This window comes from Carassius carassius, chromosome 49, assembly GCF_963082965.1.
Source record: "Carassius carassius chromosome 49, fCarCar2.1, whole genome shotgun sequence".
NCBI classification, from domain to species: Eukaryota; Metazoa; Chordata; class Actinopteri; order Cypriniformes; family Cyprinidae; genus Carassius; species Carassius carassius.
The window spans coordinates 14,605,530-14,624,607 of record NC_081803.1 but is presented as its reverse complement, the minus strand read 5'-3'; the positions used below and the strand labels follow the sequence as shown (position 1 = coordinate 14,624,607).

Here is a 19,078-nt window from a genome sequence, read left to right as displayed (position 1 = left end):
CCCCTGCTGCAACGGAGCCGCAGTTTCACTTCATCGCGTGAGGTTCGATTTTAGAAACATGACCAAACAGACATAAACACACAATACACACATTTCTCTCACGAACAAAATCTTTATTGGAAGAAAAGGTAGGATATTTTTTCTATATATATATTTTTATAAAGGTTTAATAGTCCCAAGGTTTTTGCTTCGAAGATAAAGCGCTTAATAGCCTACTTGAAATATTATATTAATCATTAATAATATGAATGATGCTACTGTGAATGCATTTCAGTCAGATTGGTTACAATACTGTTGTCATTGCCTCCCAACTTCTCCGCCACGCCCCGTTCAAATGCGTTTTTCCTCAACATCCTCCTCAAAAGTCACTTTCCGAGTGCCAAGAACCACGTCTTAGCATTTGTTTTCTCACTAAGGACCTTAAAATCATCAGCAATGGATTGAATAACGCGAGTGTCGTTGCTTTCAGGCACCTCTGACTTGTTGCGCACTTGTTATTTCCCTATAGGCTGCAAAACTCAGTGACTGCGTCGCTTTGAAATGTTTTCTTTTTGTTTTATATCCTCTGACTTATTTTTAATGAAAGGAGAAACGATTTCGAGACGTTCGCTTTCTTACAGTTTGGCTTAAAAGGACTGGGATGTCTAAGTCGCGGTATGAAAATATACTTTAAGCTGTGGCAGGTGAGAGACAGAGAGACGGGGATTCCTGACAGCGTTTCTCCAGCACGCGCTTGAATGCACGCGACTTTGATGCAGAATTAATTGAAGGATTTGAACATGATCTCAGCGCAGGACACGAGACGCTGCCGGCCACCTGCACTGTGTGTTCAAATACTTTACAGTGTTCTCATACTGTGGACCAAAGAAATGGATGGACTCTCCGATTTCTCAAGTGAGTCAATAAAATAATGATGATTAACAATAAATGCAAATGTTATGGTTGCAATATTCACTAATAATAATGATAAAGATGATTTAAAAAGCATATTTTAAAAAGTATATTAATTTATGTAACATATTGTTTAAATGTTTCAACAATAAAAAAAACAAATACATAAACTTACATGTATGGTGTATGGTCTGATACATAACAAAATAATTTAGATTTAATTACTCTAAAAATGTAATAAGTAAAAAGCATCCAAATAATTGATATATTGAATTTAATTGAATAATTAATATATTTTAAGTACACTTTTTTGATGTTATGTCCTAAAAAAGTCCAAAATCCAAAACGAGTTAATTGTTGTAGAGGTGTATTCTAATTATATTTGGCATTACTTCTGAATTAGCATTTCTTGATGTATTTTTTAATTACATAAAAAATGAATAATTTTGTATTTCTTAGTGTATTTTGAATAACTTATCGTAGATCCAACATCTCCACCTTTTCATTAGATTATCTGTTTAGGATCATCAACAGTCAATCAGCTCAAGCCTGTGATGGAGATCTCCTGCTCCTCAAGTGTCCACGACACTCCACCATAACTATTCAGTCTGCATTTTATGGACAGAGTGCAGCCCTTCCCGGGATCGTGCCAGGAATGAGATGCCAATGGCGTAATCACAGCTGTTCTACTAGCACAGCACTGCAGGTGAGTGGCCTGTGCTTTGGTTTCAGAAAAAAAAAAAAAAACCTTTCATTTTACATGCACTAAATGGCAACTTAATAAAGCTGTTAGTTACCTGTTAAATAGTCCCATGGTGAGAACATAGGTTCTTATTCACTTCCCTGCCTTTTGTATAATTTACATTCTGTGGTCTTTGATTATTCCTCTCTGTTAGAAAGTGCTCTCTGAATGCCAAGGTCACAGAAATTGCCAGTTTCTGGTTAATCATCAAGTCTTTGGCATAGATCCTTGTCCTGGAACCCCTAAATACCTCCATGTATCATACAGATGTAAACCTAGTAAGTACTTCCTTCTTTAAAGACTTGATCGATTACTTCTTCTTTTTTAAATATTTACTTATCTACATCAGTAAAGATATTTGTCTTACAGCAGAGCACAAGAAGAAAGTAACATGTGAGGGAGATCGACTTTTGCTGCACTGCAAACATCCAAAAGTGCTGAATATCTACTCTGCTGTTTATGGCAGACAGTTGGATGGGAGAGACTTGTGCCCATCAGAGGAACAACCTCCACCATTCGGTACGTTTTTTGGGTTTAAGCAAGGTTTATACTTAAGGTAATATTATACTGATTTAATGAGACAGTTGGGCCCTTTGCAGTTAGACAATTTGCTGTTAAACTAGTTTTATTTTTTTTTTTAAGTCAAATTTAAGTGGTTTAATTCTGATAATTGGGTTTATCAGTGGTTATTAAATTGGATGCAGGTTTGTTCTGAGAAGAAATAGGTGTAAAATGCATAATTTAAATATTTTATTGAGCTATAAAATGATGCATAGTTAGGATTGCAAAATAAATAGGCTATTTATGAATTTCATTAAGTTATTATTATTAAAAGTCGTTGATAAATTTGTATAAGGTTGAATCTATTGTAATATTCATAAAAAAACAGATTTTGAGAATATTTTGTTGTATAAGGTTGAATCTATTGTAATATTCATAAAAAAACAGATTTTGAGAATATTTTGTTTATTTTTATAAGACATTTTAAATCATTTTTTCTCTTCGTTATTGCAGAATGTCTTTTTCATGGAGCTGTTGATGTGGTATCCAACATCTGCTATGGAAAACAGAGGTGTTTGTTTACCATAGATGAGGAACGTTTCAAAAACCCCTGCCCTACAGGAACAAAAAAGTATATCACTGTCTTCTATGCATGCGGTATGAATGCTCTCATATCCATCAAAATCTTCCCAAAGCAAATGTTTGAATGTGTTTTTGAAATGTCTTGAATTTTCTGAACACAGTTACAGAATGGCGTGCCATCTTCAAGGCATGGCCGATCTTTAATCAGTTTGAGATCTTAAATCATTGATTGAAAGTGTGGGAAAAGACCAACATGTGGCCTCCGTCTCATCTCAGATTGTTGATTTACCCGTCTGTTTTTTTCCCGTCTCACAAATTACAATGAAGACAAAAGTTGTTTGGGAATAAAAATAGGGAATGAGCCTGGCATTTGTAGGCCTCGGGGCTTCCTGTAAAACTTCCTGTAATTGCTTTCAATGCCACGCTTTGTTACTGATTGGAAGACAGGATCGGTTCACAGGAAAAATAAAGATTACTCATCAGCTTTGCATTGAAAGATCCTGGGAGATACCGCCTTGGAGTTGGAAGATGTTAACTCTTTGTACTGTGCCTTTTTTAAGTTCCAGAAAGTTTACTTAAGGAGGCTGATCCCAGCAGTTTCCAAACTACCTCAGTTCCTAACCAGAGTACAAAAGAAGGTGACAGTACACCATACAGTTTACTTTATATAGAACATCTGTGAAGTTGAGCTAAATAAACTGTTAAATTATTTTTCATTGTTGTTCATAGGGGAACACCCAGTTGTCAGAAATTCAAAGTTTCCAGAGAACAGGATTATTGTCAGCAACTCTTTAATGGCATACGGCTACATTACAGGTAAACTGGAATATTTTAAATGTCTTAAACGTAAACATGCCTGGATTCTTTACCTTTTTTTCTTTATGAGAAAGCAGCCCAAAAGGAGGAATATATATATAAAAATAAAAAAGTGGTTTATGTAAAACAATGTATATATTATACAATTAAATGAGAATTATAGCATTATTTACTCAAGTAATTTCAAACTTCTATTTTTGTTTATTTATCCATGCGGTACAAAAAGAGAATCTTAATAATCTTTGTGTATTATTTTTATATTTTATTTTAAGCTTGACACATAGTCAGTTAGAATTTATTTTATGTGGAAAAAAATCTCCTTTTGTGTTCCACTGAAAAATACCTGCATATCAATGTAAAAACTACTTTTAAAAGTTATTAATAAAAACATTACTGGTACATTTTACAAGAAAATACATTTCAGTCCACTTCAAAATTTCACATTAAATGAAGTGTTAATTGACTCTTTTTTTTTTTTTGCAATTATTTGTGAAATTCACTAGCAATAAAATAGGAATAAAAATAGTTTCATCTTTAAGTACTCACAAGTCACAAGGACTTTTCTCTTTCTCTCAGAGCATCCAGAGATGGCAGGACTGCTTTTCACATCAAGTGTTTGTGTGGGACTTCTGATTGTTCTAATAGCAGTTTCAACACAGTTAACATGCAGTAGACGTCTAAATACAACTAGAACATTCAGGAAGAAGAGTAGAACTCATCTGGAAGAGGAGGAGCCAATGAACCAGGATAACAATGAAGAAGAGGAAGGTGAGGATGAAAAAGGGTCCCTAATGGACAGCTCTAACCTGTCAGAGGTTAGCAGGAAGGTGTATTGCTGGGAAGATGTGACGTATACCACAGAGGCAGCAGAGCTGATGGAGAGGATTGAGCGAAGAGAGCTTGTGATTCAGGAGATCAGGATGAACGCATACCTCAATGGAAACACATGCATCCTGCATTCATACATGCCAACTATTACGCAGAATGTGCAATAGCTGTATTTCAACCAAAAGGAGAGAGCATTTTGAATGTTTTCAGTTACCAAAACACTAAAATTAAAGGTGAAGTGTGTAATTTCTGTATCACAACTGTTTCCAGAGCACTCCCCTCGTTTGCTATTGGTCTGCCACATAAATGGCCCGCCCCTAACTCACACTCTTGGTAAAGCTAATTTTGCAGTTGTCTGGCAGCTCAAACAAACATACCGATATTTTGATAACATCACAGATTCACTGTGCTACAACTTTTGAGTGGAATCTACCTACAACAGTTGCATAATAAGCCATGAAAGATGTATTTTAAAATTAACAAATTACACACATCATCTTTAAAAATGGTCAGGTTAAAAAAAAAAATGGTCTGGCACAGCGAGGACTTAATAGCATAGACCAATAAAGCAATACCTGATGTTTTTTACTGCCTAAGCAGGGCAAAAGTTATTATTCAGTTAATAAAGTATCTGTTGTATTAAATTGTACACAAAGTAAAGCCATGAAAAAAAGTATTTTATAAATTATTGCTCTATTCAACAATGGATGAATAATGTATGTGGGTTTTGAAAGTCAATACAAATTAAAAAGACTGGTAACATTTTTTATTGAAATGTATTATATTTAAATGTGGAATCATAAAATGAAAATAAAATGAACACAAACAGATTGTTCTTTTATTACACAACATCACACTCAACTTTCCCAGTGAAACCACACTTCCCGATACCATAACCTCTCTTTTGCCTTAAGGATACCAAAATGTTCTGTAATTCCTCCTCAGTGTTCTCCAAATGAACTCTGTGGTGCGATCCTTAAAGCTGCACGGCAACATCCTGTCTTTAAACAGCAAGTTTCAATTGAGTAACTGCCAGGGGCACAGACAAAGAGAGGAAAGGTGTTGCATCCTTCTGCCAATGAATCAGAACAGAGAAATTTGATGTCTCTCACTTTGCATTAACACACATTTACGGTCTCATGAATACCTTTCATATATAATGAAGGCACCAAATTGCATAAAAACAGCAGCAGTAGAGTCTAGAGAACTCTGATTTGACAATTGGAAAGTAACTGTAGATTGTTATTTTCTCTGTTTATCTATCTTGGGCCCCATTTGATATTTGTGAGTCCCTGGAACTGTCTTTTTAGAGCCTGTCTGTCTGACCAATCAGACTGAAGATACGAGTCATCATCTCCCTCCTCTAGTTTCTATAAACAAGAACAAAACAGACCAAACAATGGTAAATGCTCTAAAATGACAAAAATAAATAGACAGATATGTTACATTAATTAATTATACATATTTGTGTGTGTGTGTGTGTGTGTGTGTAGAGAGAGAGAGAGAGAGAGAGTGTGTGCAACATACTAGAATATTAAATAAAATAAAAAAGGGGTTAATTAGAGACCACTCACTTTTAGTTCTTCCTGCCTCTTGTAATAGTGCAGCATCATCTTTTTTTGTTCTTCTTCACTCACTAGTGGTTCTCGCGCTGGTGCACCCTGGCCTCTCTGAAATGAATGTGTGAACAATGGTAATTAGTTTTCATTTCATTAGGTCAAAACATCTATATGGAAATTCATGGCCAAATTGAATTCTTTGTTTGAAGATAAGTTTAAATATCAGGTAAATTAAGGTAAACAACTACCGGTAAAACTGAAATTCCCACCAAACACTTACTTTCTGAATTTTCACAATAATTTTAGTTTTCTCATTTTTTCCAACATAATCCTGCAGCTTTTTGCCCCTCTGCAGTTCTTTAGATGCCCACCACAGCTGAGCCTCTTCTTCTGGGATCACCTGTAATGAGGCCTGCAGAGGAGAGCCTTCATATCAGTATTACAGACTTATGTTATGTTCATCAAACAAATAAAGAAAATTATATTGGTCTGTTTTATTAAACAATGTGCATGTCGTTGCTTAAAGGGATATTCCACCTAAAAATTTTAATTCTCTCATCATTTCATCAGCCTCATATTGTTTCTTCTGCAGAACACAAAAGAAGATATTTAGAAGAATGTTGGGAACCAAACAACATAGACTTCCATTGTATGGACAGAAAAAAAGAGAGAACCATTTCTTAAAATATCTTCTTTGTTCCACAGAAGACAGGAGGTCATACAGGTTAAAAACAACATGATGGGTGACTAAACGATGACATCATTTTAATTTTGAGTGGACTCATTCTTTAAGAAAGGCAGAAAAGATTCCAGTTACCTGTGTTCCAGTAAGATCCTCTTGATTTTCAAACTCCATCCTTATTGGATCATGTGGAGGCAGCCCCATTGGGTAAACTATCATCACAGCTCCTCGCAACTGATCCAAAGCTTCTTTGACCATATCCATGGTAACGCAGACATTCGCTTGTACTTGTTTCTTTAGAGTAAATAAATACATATATCACAAAACATATCAAAAGTCTAACAACATTTTTAGGTTTAGAAGTATTCTATATGTGACCCTGGACAACAAAACCAGTCTTTAGTCGCTGGGGTATATTTTTAGCAATAGCCAAAAAAACAAAACAAAAAAAAACATTGTACTGTATGGGTCAAAATTTTCGATTTTTCTTTTATGCCAAAAATCATTAGGGTTTTAAGTAAAGATCAAGTTCCATGAAGATTATTTGTACATTTCCTAAGGTAAATATATCAAAACTTAATTTCTGATTAGTAATATGCATTGCTAAGAATTAATCTGGACAACTTTAAAGGTGATTTTCTCAGCATTCTATTTTTTTTGTATCCTCATATTCCAGATTTTCAAATAGTTGTATCTCGGCCAAATATTGTCATATCCTAACAAACCATACATCAATAGAAAGCTTGTTTATTCAGCTTTCATCGATACATCGAAAACTGACACTAAAGACTGGTTTTGTGGTCCAGGGTCACATATTAGAATTAGCTACATACATTTGAGATTAAAGCTTTGGCTTCCTCCACAGTTTTCCTTAAAACTTCTTTCATCTTCTCGTTTGGAGCTAAATGGGAAGTAAGAGTTTAGTCATACCAACTAATTGGGCAATTCAAATGTAAACTTTAAATGTGACAGGGCTACCATGTCCATTTCGCCGTCCAAGCTCATCTTTCTTAAAGTCAGCACCACCGCTTGGAATACAGTGGTCTTCCCATTCATCCTTAAGTCTGAGCTCCATGATCTGATCATCGGTCAGGCCTTGCATATTCAGTGGAAGAGAGATGCCATGATCTGCCAGCTCTGGAATTTCTATGGAGACATAAAAATTATTCCATGTTTTAATGCTATAATATGAAATCAAACGTTTCACACGTGTTTTAGAAACTGACTTAATGTAATGTATCTGACACTTACACAATACATGCTTTTTAGGAAATTAATTTGTCTGCAAAGAACATAACCCAGCTGAACCCAAAGAATGTGATAAGCATAAGCGTGCATAACATTATTGTCATACCAGAGCAGATCCTGTCCACTTTTAATCTCCCATTATAGACAGCGCAGAACTGATGGGTCAGTGTCTCAATCGAGATATCCACTGTAGTACTGAAGAGAATCTGACTCTCATCTCCTCGTTTGACGTGCAGCAGAACCATCTCCCAGCTGCTGAATTTGTCCTGTGCTGGAATGTAATAAATCTGAGATTTGAAGACAAAGTAGGTATAAAACCGCTTGACCACAACAACAGACAAGTGTTGAGGAAACGCGACTATCGCTTCATTGTGTTTGCGTTTGTTGCCATGACACCCACAGCACCGCGCTCCAAGAATATTCTAGCATGCTGTGCGAACCAGATGTCTATGGTGCGAACAAGCTGTATAATTAATTAATTTAAGGCGGAGACGTCGTGAAATTAATAATACACGCAACAGGAAGAATTAAAACAAACAAAAAAAATCATTTTCACTAATTATCTAGATGATACTTACTCTCGATTCAGTAAACAGGAACGCGGATACGACAGCAACTTACGTTACTGGTAATATTTCCACCGGAAGTGGCGTATTCAAAATAAAAGCCACTTCAAGTCTCTGTATAATTAGTGTGGACTTATTTTTCACTCCGTATTAGTTTACTACAAAGTAATTTAACAATTAATTTAACACGATATATAGTGCACAGACGGATACGCATTCAATTATATCAAATACATACATTATACATATTACATAAAAGATGTTCAGCTCAAGTTAACTAGCTCCTGGTTAAGGATTAATCCCAAAATCAAACATCACTCACACACACAGACACATATATATGTATAATTAAATTTATGCATTTAACAGACGCTTTTATCTAAAGCGACTTACAGTACATTAACATTTTTTACCTAACGTGTTCCCTGGGAATCGAACCCACAACCTTATATATATATGGGTGTGTGTGTGTGTCAGCAAACTTTGGACATGAGGCTCCGTCGACGGACGACCTGATCTGCGGGAGCCAATGTGTATTTTATTTAAAATGTATATTTAATCTATTTTAACCTCTATCCATATGAGGTAATTATTTTCTAATATTTCTTTTTTATTACGTGTATTTCCTGTCATGAGTAGAAACAGTACAAACAACAACCAGTCCAACAATATTAACTCTTCAAAATAATAAACTCCACAATAACAAACTCTTCAGAATACTATACTCTATAATAATAAACTCTTCAGATTTTTTTCTAACTCATTAAACATTAGGAAAAGCAAGGCAAGTTTATTTATATAGCACATTTCGTACACAATGGTAATTCAAAGTTATCTACATAAAAGAAAGTAAAATAATCATGAAGAAAAATAACAAAAATAAAAACAAGCAATTTTAAAACTGGAAATTATTTAAAAAAAATACTTATTTAAAATGAATTTAAAACAGTTAAAAATAGAAGATGATTTTACATAAAATACAGTGCAATCAGTTCGGACATCGCACAGTGCTCATTCAATAGATGCACAGCTAAACAGATTAGTTTTGAGTCTAGATTTAAATGTGACTAATGTTTTAGCACATCTGATCTCCTGGAAGCTGATTCCAACTGTGGGCGGCATAGTAACTAAAGGCAGACTCCCCTTGTTTTGTGTGAAGCCTTGGTATTTCTAACTGACTCGATCCTAATGATCTGAGTGGTCAGGTTTATATTCAGTGAACATAACTATACAACATATAGTTACAAAACACAATATATTTTGGTCCTAGGTCATTGAGTGATTTATAAACGAGTAAAAGTACTTTAAAATCAATCCTAAATGTAACTGGAAGCCAGTGTAAGGACCTGAAGACTGGTGTGATATGCTCAGATTTTCTGGTTCTAGTCAGAATCCTGGCAGCAGCGTTCTGGATGAGCCGCAGCTGTCTAATGGTCTTCTTTGGAAGGCCGGTGTGGAGACCATTACAATAGTCCACCCTGCTGGTGATAAAGGCATGAACAAGTTTCTCTAAGACTTGACTGGAAACATCTAATTCTTGCAATGTTTTTTAAATGATAGTATGCTGATTTAGATACTGTTTTGACATGACTACTGAAACTAAGGTCTTTCTCCAGAATCACACCAAGATTCCTGACTTGATTTTTAGTTGTTTGACCCCTAGAGTCAAGGTATGCATTTACCTTGAAAACTTCATCTTTGTTTCCAAATGCAATAACTTCAGTTTTTTCCTTGTTTATCTGAAGAAAGTTCTGGCACATCCAACTATTACTTTCATCAATGCATTGGCAGAGGGAGTCAATGGGGCTGTAGTCATTTGGAGATAAGGTAAATCTGGGTATCATCAGCATAGCTGTGATAGGCAATTTGGTTCTTTCCACTGATCTATATATGAATGGATCGCTCATCGCATTCTAAACTGCCAACAGGCAGTGAAGCCACCGGAAGTGTTCAATCCACCATCTTACTAATCCCTACCAGCAGAGAGCACCATTGAGTTACATTCAAAGCGACGTGACATCATGAGCAATCTAGTTCTATATTATAGATCAGTGGTTCTTTCTCATTATTTGACTTAGTGGGAGCATATACAGGCTAAACAAGAGCGGTGCAAGAATTGAGCCTTGAAGGACTCCGCATGTCATGGATGTCCACTTAGACTTATGCTCTCCTATACTCACATAATAGCCTCTCCCTTCTAAGTATGACCTGAACCATTTGAGTACCATCCCAGAAAGCCGACCCAGTTTTCCAGTCTCTCTAGTAGTATGTTATGAACGACAGTGTCAAACGCAGCACTGAGATCTAGCAATACCAGCACCGATATTTTGCCAGAGTCACAATTTAAGCGAATATCATTTATTATCTTAATGAGTGCTATCCATTTGAGTTTAAGTATTTGTTCAGCTGATTAAAATCTACCTTTTCTATAATTTTGCCTCTAAAAGGAAGATTAGATATTGGTCTATAATTGGTGTTATCAAGATTGCTCTTTTTCAGGAGGGGCTTAACAACTGAAGTTTTCGGGGAGTTTGGAAATGTCCCAGAAAGAAGTGAGGCATTCACCACTTCTAAGAGATCTGCTTCTAAACAGTTAAGCACACTTTTGAAAAAAGATATGGGAAGTGTGTCAAGATAGCACGTTCTTCCAAAATTTTGCTATCAGTTGCTTTAAAAGTAGACATAGTATCTTTTTGATATTGTGACCAAATCTGTCTGACCTCTGCATTGCTTGAGGATGTGCCAATCGCCTTCCTGATACTGATGATCTTCTGAGAAAAGAAGGAAGCAAACTCATTGCATTTGCTGTCTGAGAGCATTTCACTGGGAATCTGACTTGGGGGGTTTGTCAGTCTCTCAACAGTGGCAAAAAGAGTACGAGTGTTGTTTAAGTTACTGTTCATAAGGTTTGAGAAGAAATTCTGTCTAGCTGTGGCTAGTTTCACATTAAAAGCATGAAGGCTGTCTTTATAGATGCTATAGGGAATTTCAAGTTTTGTCTTTTGCCACATCAGCTTAGCTTTTCTGCATTGTCTTTTCATAGTCTGAACTGCTGTTGATCTTCTCCAAACTGATTTCTCTCTGTTTGTTTTCTTACTGACTATTATTGGAGCAATATCATCAATAAGATTCTTAACTTTTGAGTATATTTTACTGAGTATATTTTGAGCGCTCTGAACTTACGCGTCATTTGACAGAATGATGTGGATCAGAACGTTGCGCTTCCTATGGAGTACTAAACCTGCAGAAATTAAAAATAAATAAATGAATATATAGATAAATAAGTACATGTAATAAAAGTAAAATAAATAAATAAATGATGTTATAAAAACAAAAGTAGTTCCTTTGTAATAAAATTGAATCACTCATTTGTTTGCACACGAAATTAATAAATAAATCTGGAAATAAATACATGTGGGAATAAATAAATACATATAATAAATAAATGAATGCATGAATAAATACATTACATATAAAAATGTAAATAAAAGTTAAAAAGAATAAAAATAAATGTAAAATAAATAAATAAAGGAAAAATTTTTTTTAAACATAATTCAGGATTACATTTTATTTCAAATGAACACTTTTCGTTTTTATCAAATCATTTATTTATTTATTTTCCCTTTATTACGTTTATTTATTTATTTATTCACTAATTTATTTTTTATATCTGCAGGTTTGGTCCTCCATACAGAACATTGCATTTCCGACCTGAAAATAGAATGATTGTCATAAACATCCACCAAAACAAAACTCTATAGTTAAGTATAGTCTCATTCTTATTATCTTAAAGAGGATTATGTCCATTTGACTTAAATACTTTTGTGTTCAATTAGAATAATACAAATTAGTGAATTGAATCTCCAAACCTGCAGTTATACGTGCAAGTGCTCTTTAAGTACAAAATTGTGTTTCCTGCCAGACCAGAATAGGCTTTTCATTAGAAACAGTGTGACATATATTAGGTGATGTAAGTTAAACCACATCTTCCTGTTTCCTCTCTATTAGGAGGGCTGCAGTATTCTTGTTCAGGATGAGCAGGTTCGAGTCTCGGTGCTGGCAGGAGTTGCCGGTGGGGGGAAGTTAATGAACAGTGCTCTCTTCCACCCTCAATACCCATGGCTGAAGTGTCCTTGAGCAAGGCACTGAACCCTCAGTTGCTCCCCAGGCACTGGATATACAACTGCTCAGGGTGTGTGTTCACTTCTCGCTGCTGTGTGTGTGCACTTGGATGGGTTAAATGTAGAGAACCAATTCCGAGTACATTTCCTTTCTCCACCCTAACAGCCTAACACGATCAACAATTCTAGGGAGTTTCAGTCTGCGCCGAAATACGCCTGTTCTTTCAGTGTGAATCCCATCCTTACCACTTCTGCTCTACAAGAGGTCCCTTCGTTGCATGCTAAAATCTTTATCTGTGATCTAATTTATTTTTCTTAGTTTGAATTCTTTATATAATCAGCAACTTGATTTCTGTCATATTGAAAGTAAGAAACATCACTGTGGGTTTCTGGGCAGCTGGATGTGTCACCGGCTGACGTGTACTCAAATGGCATGATCATATCTGAGATCACACTTGCTGGATCCCACACCTGAGTCTAGCAGGTTAGAGCGCAGCAGTGCACCTGTAATCTTCGTCCTTTACAGAACTCATGTTTTTGTACAAGTAGAATCTACTGAGGTTTTTAAACATACTCCTTTACTAGGTAAAATAAAAAAGGAACTTGAAATGACTTTTCAGGTTTTTACAGTCTATATTCCGCTTTCATTTGTGTTTTTGGTTTTACATGGGGCCAGGGACAGAAACCCTTCCCGGAACTCACACCACATTGCTGGATGACCCAGCTGCCCAGAAGTCTGAGGAAATACCCTCAGAAAGGTCAGCTAGCAAAACTGATTATGTGTGCCACTTATTTTATAATTATAACAGATCCCTGTTCTGTTTTATCAGTAACTCAATTATTTTCATAGGGCTTCACAACTGGGGGGAATTTCGAACTGTGATTTTTCTGATAATTTTATTAAATTTTTTATTGTTTTTTAAAATGCAGTTTAAAGTAATAGCGATTTATCACAGTATCTTCGACGTGATGCAAAAAAGATATATACATATAAATAATTCATGATCTGTTTCTTTAACAGTTCATCTTCTTTATTAATACATTTCTCCACTGGAATAAATATATAGTCACCAACTATATGATAGCACTAGTTTTGAGACAGGAGATTGTTTAGAATAATTTCTTATATGGATTATTATTATTATTTTTTTTTATTATTATTTTATTTTGCTGTACCTGAATGTTATATAATGTATAACTGAAGGCCAGAATATATGTTTATTCCTTAAAACATGTTACTATAGCATATTTTAGGTAGGTTTCTTATAAAAATATGTTTTTATTTAAAAGTGAATTCTGTAAAATCTAAATAAAATGTTCTAAAATTTTGAATTCCTATTTTCTTTCATACACATATTTAGCATTTAATTTCAATAACAGGCATTCTCTTTAACAGGAAATCTCACAGACATACGCCAGCCCACACAGGGAGTGGCTAGAAACGGAAGACTGAAACAAACCTAAAACAACAAGTGCGTTATGTGACTTGTCCAAGATGATATTATTTTTAGGCAGTCTTTTCTTCTGGAACATTCCTTCATTTGCATTTTCAGCATCCCAGCCAAGTGAGTATTTTAGAATTACGCAATTCTGAAATGAAATGTAGTTTTTTCCTCTTATTATTTATTTAGATTTTATATCGTGTCGCATTTACAAAACACATGATACCTAGTATTAAAAAATTAATTAATTAATTTCAAAACTATTAAACTAAACGGTAGGGTTTGTTGACTTTTCATTCATTTTGTGGTTTTGTATACTATCTAAAACTACGGAAGTATGTGGTTCTACAACAGTTAAGATGTTGAAATCAAATATGTTAACATATATAGGGCCTAAAAAGTCTGGCGGCAGAGAATGTTTCATCAGCTGAGGAGACCATTCCATACTCCTCAGGAAACTGTGAAAGCTTTCAGCAACCTGTCGCTGAAGAGCTGACAAATGTTCTGATGCTTGCTTTCCAAACTGGCTGGTCTGTGGCCATGATGAACACATGCAACATGAGCCTAACAACATTTTTGTTCCGGTTTTTCATACAATGACGATCAAAGAAAAATCTAAGAATTCTAATGCAAGACTACAATTGAATTTGAATCAGTAAGAAGTTATAAAAGAATGTTTTTGACTGAAAACATCCATATTTCCTGTATGTATGTTTCTTTCCAGTCCTCACAGTCTGAACATCCTCTACTGACAAACTATAAGCATTACAAGCTGTCATTTATATATGATGTACATTAGAATTCAAAATAAAGATGAATTTAAATGTTAACTTTCTCTCTTCTTTACCCAGAAATAAACTGCCTTATCATAAATCTGGACTATGTTAATTGCACGTGGAGTGAGAATGAGCACAGTTACAGTTTCAAGAGCATGTACGTATGTTGAACAAAATAGAAAAACCTGCATTTTTGGATACAAATTTCAGGACTGACATTAGAATGTAATTTCTCTTAGGTTTACTCATAGCCAAATTCTGGAGTGTTCTAAGTATCTCCAGATTAAAGGTGTTAACGTGGGCTGCATTTTGCCCTTCGACAAATCACAACGGTTTAATGTTTTCAACACATGGCTGTACAGTGACAACGGCAGTTTGGTGACACAGCAGCAACATGACATGATTAAATCTGGTATTAGAAATGATTCATATTTATTATGACTTAATAATAATTAATGGAAATGACCGGCTGATGGATTGATACTTTACATAATGTGTTTCTAATCAGTGAAGCTTTACCCTCCATTCAACCTGTCCGTGGTGGAGAAAAAAGATGCTGAACTGTGGTTGTACTGGAATATTACAAGGAACGTCTCCTGCACTGAGAGTCAAATTCGTTACAGGACAGAAAACAATGCCTGGAAGGTATGACACTAGTTTTAGAAAACTAAACTAAACTTTAGACTATTGTTTCACTAAATGATAGTCGTCTTTTTTTTTTCTCGATAAGAAAAAGATTAAATTCAACTGAACACATTCTTTATTTCTTCCACATTCTCATTCTTTCGTTAAAGCAGTATTATACTTTTATTTTTCTTATGCTTGAAAACCCCTTTTCGTCTTTGACTCATTTCCAAATAACTACTGCCTTTTTTGCTGTGTCCAAATACCCACACTTGCGGTTTTTGCACTTGACCACTTATATGACGTATTTCCTGTATTAGTTTCAAGTGTTCAAGTGAGCACGAAAACCACAAGTGTGTGTAGAACTTTTCGTTATCTGTTGGGATGCACTTATATGTTGTAAAAATGCAAGCGCTTACAGAGATTTATTTTTACCTTCAATACTTTGCTTTTTAAAATCAGCTTCTAAATGTCTCAGTAGTCCCTATAACAGATGACACAATTTAATTTTGTGGTGCTTCTAATTAAGTGATAAAAGCAATTGCAAATGTTTTACAGAAAAAATATCTCTACTTATTTGCACCAATAAAACCTGCAACTCTTTGTTATACTACCAAATTAAATGTAATATATAATTATTATTAATATTTAATAAACATGGGAAAGGTTTATTTACAGAACATGATGCATGATGGGATACACTATTCGGTTTGCATTATTAGGGCATTGCACTTTGGCGTTTTTAAGACCTGGGTCTTGCTTACTTCGTATCACACACGCGCTCTCAAGAAAGACCACAGGTGTGAGTATTTGGACAAGGGGTTTTGAACTTATGTTTCAATTGAGTAAATGATTCGGTGACTCTTAACAATCCTCGTATTAATTGCTGTTGAAAAAGTCAAGTCACCTGTCGCCACCTACCGGCTTAATGACGTAACATGCGGAGAGAGACGTCCAAAAACCTCTTCACATTGAACAATGTCAAATTTACCTTCCCTCCGCTGCATTAGAAACACCCTTACACTAGCGTTAAATGTTTTTTTTGTAATTTGATGCAAAGGTGATTATACAAAGAATGGTGTTATAATTGTACATAAATATTTTTAAAAATACAAATCTAAAAAAAGATTTACGATGCTGATGACCGTTAAACGCGTCATCGCAGTCTTGTGAAAAGGGTCCATAGAGCCATTTGGACATAAAAAAAAAATTATAATAAAATTTATACAGAAAGACTGCTTCTATGCCATATGTTACATCTTGTTGGAACTCCTTATTAAATGGTAAATGGTAAGTTAACTGTTGTATAAATTGTCATTACTGTTATGCTTCTCACCTTGTGGTCGTCTGAACATCAAACAACACAACACACGGCACAATTAACATCTCTCTTCCCTAGAATACCAATCCAGGCAAGAGGAACTCCTTCAGTTTGCCTTTTCCCACAAAAAAGCGGTATGAGTTCCAGGTCAGGGCTCGAATAGAGAATTCATGCGGAGAGTCCATGTTTTGGAGCGACTGGAGTAAGCCTGTCTACTGGGGATCTGTAAAGGCCAACAATAACACCGGTAACGTTAACTATCTGTATTATAAGTCTCTCAGCTCTTCATCTGTCTAACATTACTAGTATGCTGGAAATAAAAAGGATGAAGAACTGTAGACAAACAGTCACAGTCACAGGCGTCTTATCGACACCTCTTTAGAACAACCAATCAGAACAGCTCTCTCTGCCTGTGCCGTTATATTTGCGTGCTTTCCGTAATACATCACCAGACTGGTTGCTTTTTTTTTTTCATGTTTGATGATTAATATAAATGACGCTGTGGTATCAGGGCCTGTGTCAATATCCATACTTGCAGTCTTTGCACTTGACCACTTGTTGACATATGATGCACTGTGTAGTATTGTAAAAATGCAAGTTATTTATTGTTATTTGCACATTTTGATTTTCAATACTTAAAATGTCTATTCAGTTGAGCCTATGTGATTAAGTGTACACATGAAAGATGATGGGATACGCTTAGTCTCAAATACCACTTTGAAGTCAGAAGGCCACTGAACACTAAAACTGGAACAATCTTCCTGTCAAGTGCAAAGTCTCAAGTGGCCAAGACTGCAAGTGTGGTACTGGACTGTCAGTTAAAGGAGCAATATGTAACTTTTACATGTAAAAAAAAGATTTTGCCAGATTTAAAAAAACAATTATGAAATCTATAGCAGTGGCCTTAATGACAAATCTTTTCCCCAGAGATTCTGATTAGCATGTCTGTGACGTCCCTGGTGCTGTATATAGCAGTACCCACAGGAATTCTCATCACACTCTCTTGCTTGCTCGTCCATAATGAGAGGTTTGAAGCCTTTTTTTTTTGGTCTTTTAATCATTTTTAAAAAAAAATTATTAAAAAAATTGTATTTTAATATTCCACAGTAAAATTCTCTTTATCTTTTAATTCAATGTAAGTGTTTTATTTATAATTTAATGTTTAACTTTCCTTAGGTTAAGAATCATTTTAATACCAGTGGTGCCAAATGCAGGACGAAATGTAAGCAATTACCTTACAGGACTTTTTGACAATTATGATGGCAATGTTGAGGTAAGCAGCAGTTTTTCTTTTTTCAATTATGTACCATCCTTGAATTTGTACTTTAATGCATAGTGGAAAAAAGGGTAAGTGAGAATTTATCTTTTTTTGTCATACAGAAATGGCTGTCCATGCCTAAAGATCTGGAGAATGGCTTCAAACCCAATTTCACGGAGCGTGCCTGCCCTGTGCGCGAGTACATTATAGTGTCCCAGTCCAGCACTGACAGCGAAAGCATCCTGTCAAACCCAACAGACCTGTCATCAGATTGTGAGTGCATGCATAGCTACTCATCAACCTCCACCATACCTGGATCAGCCGAAACCCCACGAACCCAAGATTTATCGCAAGTGGATATTCCAGTCTAAATCTTCATCTTGATCTGTGGCAATTAAATGTCTTTGAAATTTAGATTCGAAATTACAATCTTGATTGAAAAGAAAAATATTTCCATCTGAAAAAGGGGTTTTGCATGTGTTACATGATGAATCTCAGTCTAATCCAATATTGGCATTTTGAAACCTTTTTTTTTATTAGTTCAAAACAAGAAATGATGAAGATTCAATAGCATTTTCTTTTTTACGTGTAAGCTGGGTAATGTAGTGTTTGTAATTGAAATAGTGTTTTTTTTTTTGTACGAGTCACATAGTTTGGAGTTGGTTTTTCTTAATAGGTCAGGTGGAGTTGTAGCATAGTAGTTGTGTTTTAATGTTTTTTCCTCCCATATTGTTTGCTCCTGTTCAGTTTATCAAATTGATTTTCTTCACAGTGTTATGAGTTGTTTTCCATAGTAATGTAGGTCAGAATTCTTTAGCGTCTCTAGAAGGACTGCTTCTTTAAGATTAGTGTTTTTGCAAGCAGTGACTGTTGTATCAAAGTGAAAGATGTGTCTTTGATAACATTTATATTTAGTACAAAGTAAATTCTAGAATCAGGTTTTTGTACTGGTGGGGAAATCCCATCACTTACAAACCTATTATCTGATTATTTAGCAGAGTGCTATTTGTGATTCTTAATGTAGTTGCAAATATTTTTGCAGTAATCTCACTTCAACTAGACCAGCTGCTCTGATTCTTTTTGATTATTCAGTTTTGCTAGCCATATATATGTGTGTGTGT

At 35.1% G+C, this 19,078-nt stretch overlaps 3 protein-coding genes across 10 annotated transcripts; 2 read left to right on the top strand and 1 right to left on the bottom strand.

Annotated features, from left to right (window-relative positions):
- The first annotated feature begins 22 nt into the window (after positions 1-22).
- eva1c (eva-1 homolog C (C. elegans)) lies at positions 23-5,188 on the top strand. Of its 4 annotated transcripts, none has more exons than XM_059545443.1 (9): positions 23-128; positions 675-894; positions 1,401-1,597; positions 1,788-1,911; positions 2,003-2,152; positions 2,648-2,791; positions 3,277-3,354; positions 3,446-3,532; positions 4,109-5,188. In XM_059545443.1, exons 2-9 carry the CDS (start codon positions 780-782, stop codon positions 4,525-4,527), a joined length of 1,314 nt encoding a protein of 437 aa, XP_059401426.1. In that variant the 5' UTR covers positions 23-128; positions 675-779; the 3' UTR covers positions 4,528-5,188. The 4 variants fall into 4 exon arrangements, with proteins under 4 accessions (XP_059401426.1, XP_059401425.1, XP_059401427.1 ...); XM_059545442.1 differs by having other exon boundaries at positions 27-128; positions 621-894; XM_059545444.1 differs by lacking the exon at positions 23-128 and having other exon boundaries at positions 171-894; positions 1,414-1,597.
- On the bottom strand, positions 5,110-16,733 carry cfap298 (cilia and flagella associated protein 298). Of its 5 annotated transcripts, none has more exons than XR_009429103.1 (8): positions 7,956-8,254; positions 7,580-7,747; positions 7,435-7,502; positions 6,737-6,895; positions 6,200-6,331; positions 5,935-6,030; positions 5,508-5,730; positions 5,110-5,432 (listed from the first exon to the last, which is right to left on the bottom strand). XR_009429103.1 is itself a non-coding variant. In XM_059545450.1 (8 exons), the coding sequence occupies exons 2-8, from the start codon at positions 8,092-8,094 to the stop codon at positions 5,620-5,622; spliced, it is 873 nt and encodes a 290-aa protein (XP_059401433.1). In that variant the 5' UTR covers positions 8,095-8,115; positions 16,715-16,733; the 3' UTR covers positions 5,110-5,619. The 5 variants fall into 5 exon arrangements, 3 of the variants coding, with proteins under 3 accessions (XP_059401433.1, XP_059401429.1, XP_059401432.1); XR_009429104.1 differs by having other exon boundaries at positions 5,110-5,389; XM_059545450.1 differs by adding an exon at positions 16,715-16,733 and having other exon boundaries at positions 5,110-5,730; positions 7,956-8,115.
- On the top strand, positions 13,956-18,989 carry LOC132132888 (cytokine receptor common subunit gamma-like). Its single transcript, XM_059545445.1, has 8 exons — positions 13,956-14,101; positions 14,830-14,911; positions 14,994-15,166; positions 15,263-15,399; positions 16,778-16,946; positions 17,627-17,726; positions 17,876-17,972; positions 18,080-18,989. Exons 1-8 carry the CDS (start codon positions 14,032-14,034, stop codon positions 18,326-18,328), a joined length of 1,077 nt encoding a protein of 358 aa, XP_059401428.1. The 5' UTR covers positions 13,956-14,031; the 3' UTR covers positions 18,329-18,989.
- Positions 18,990-19,078: the final 89 nt, after the last annotated feature.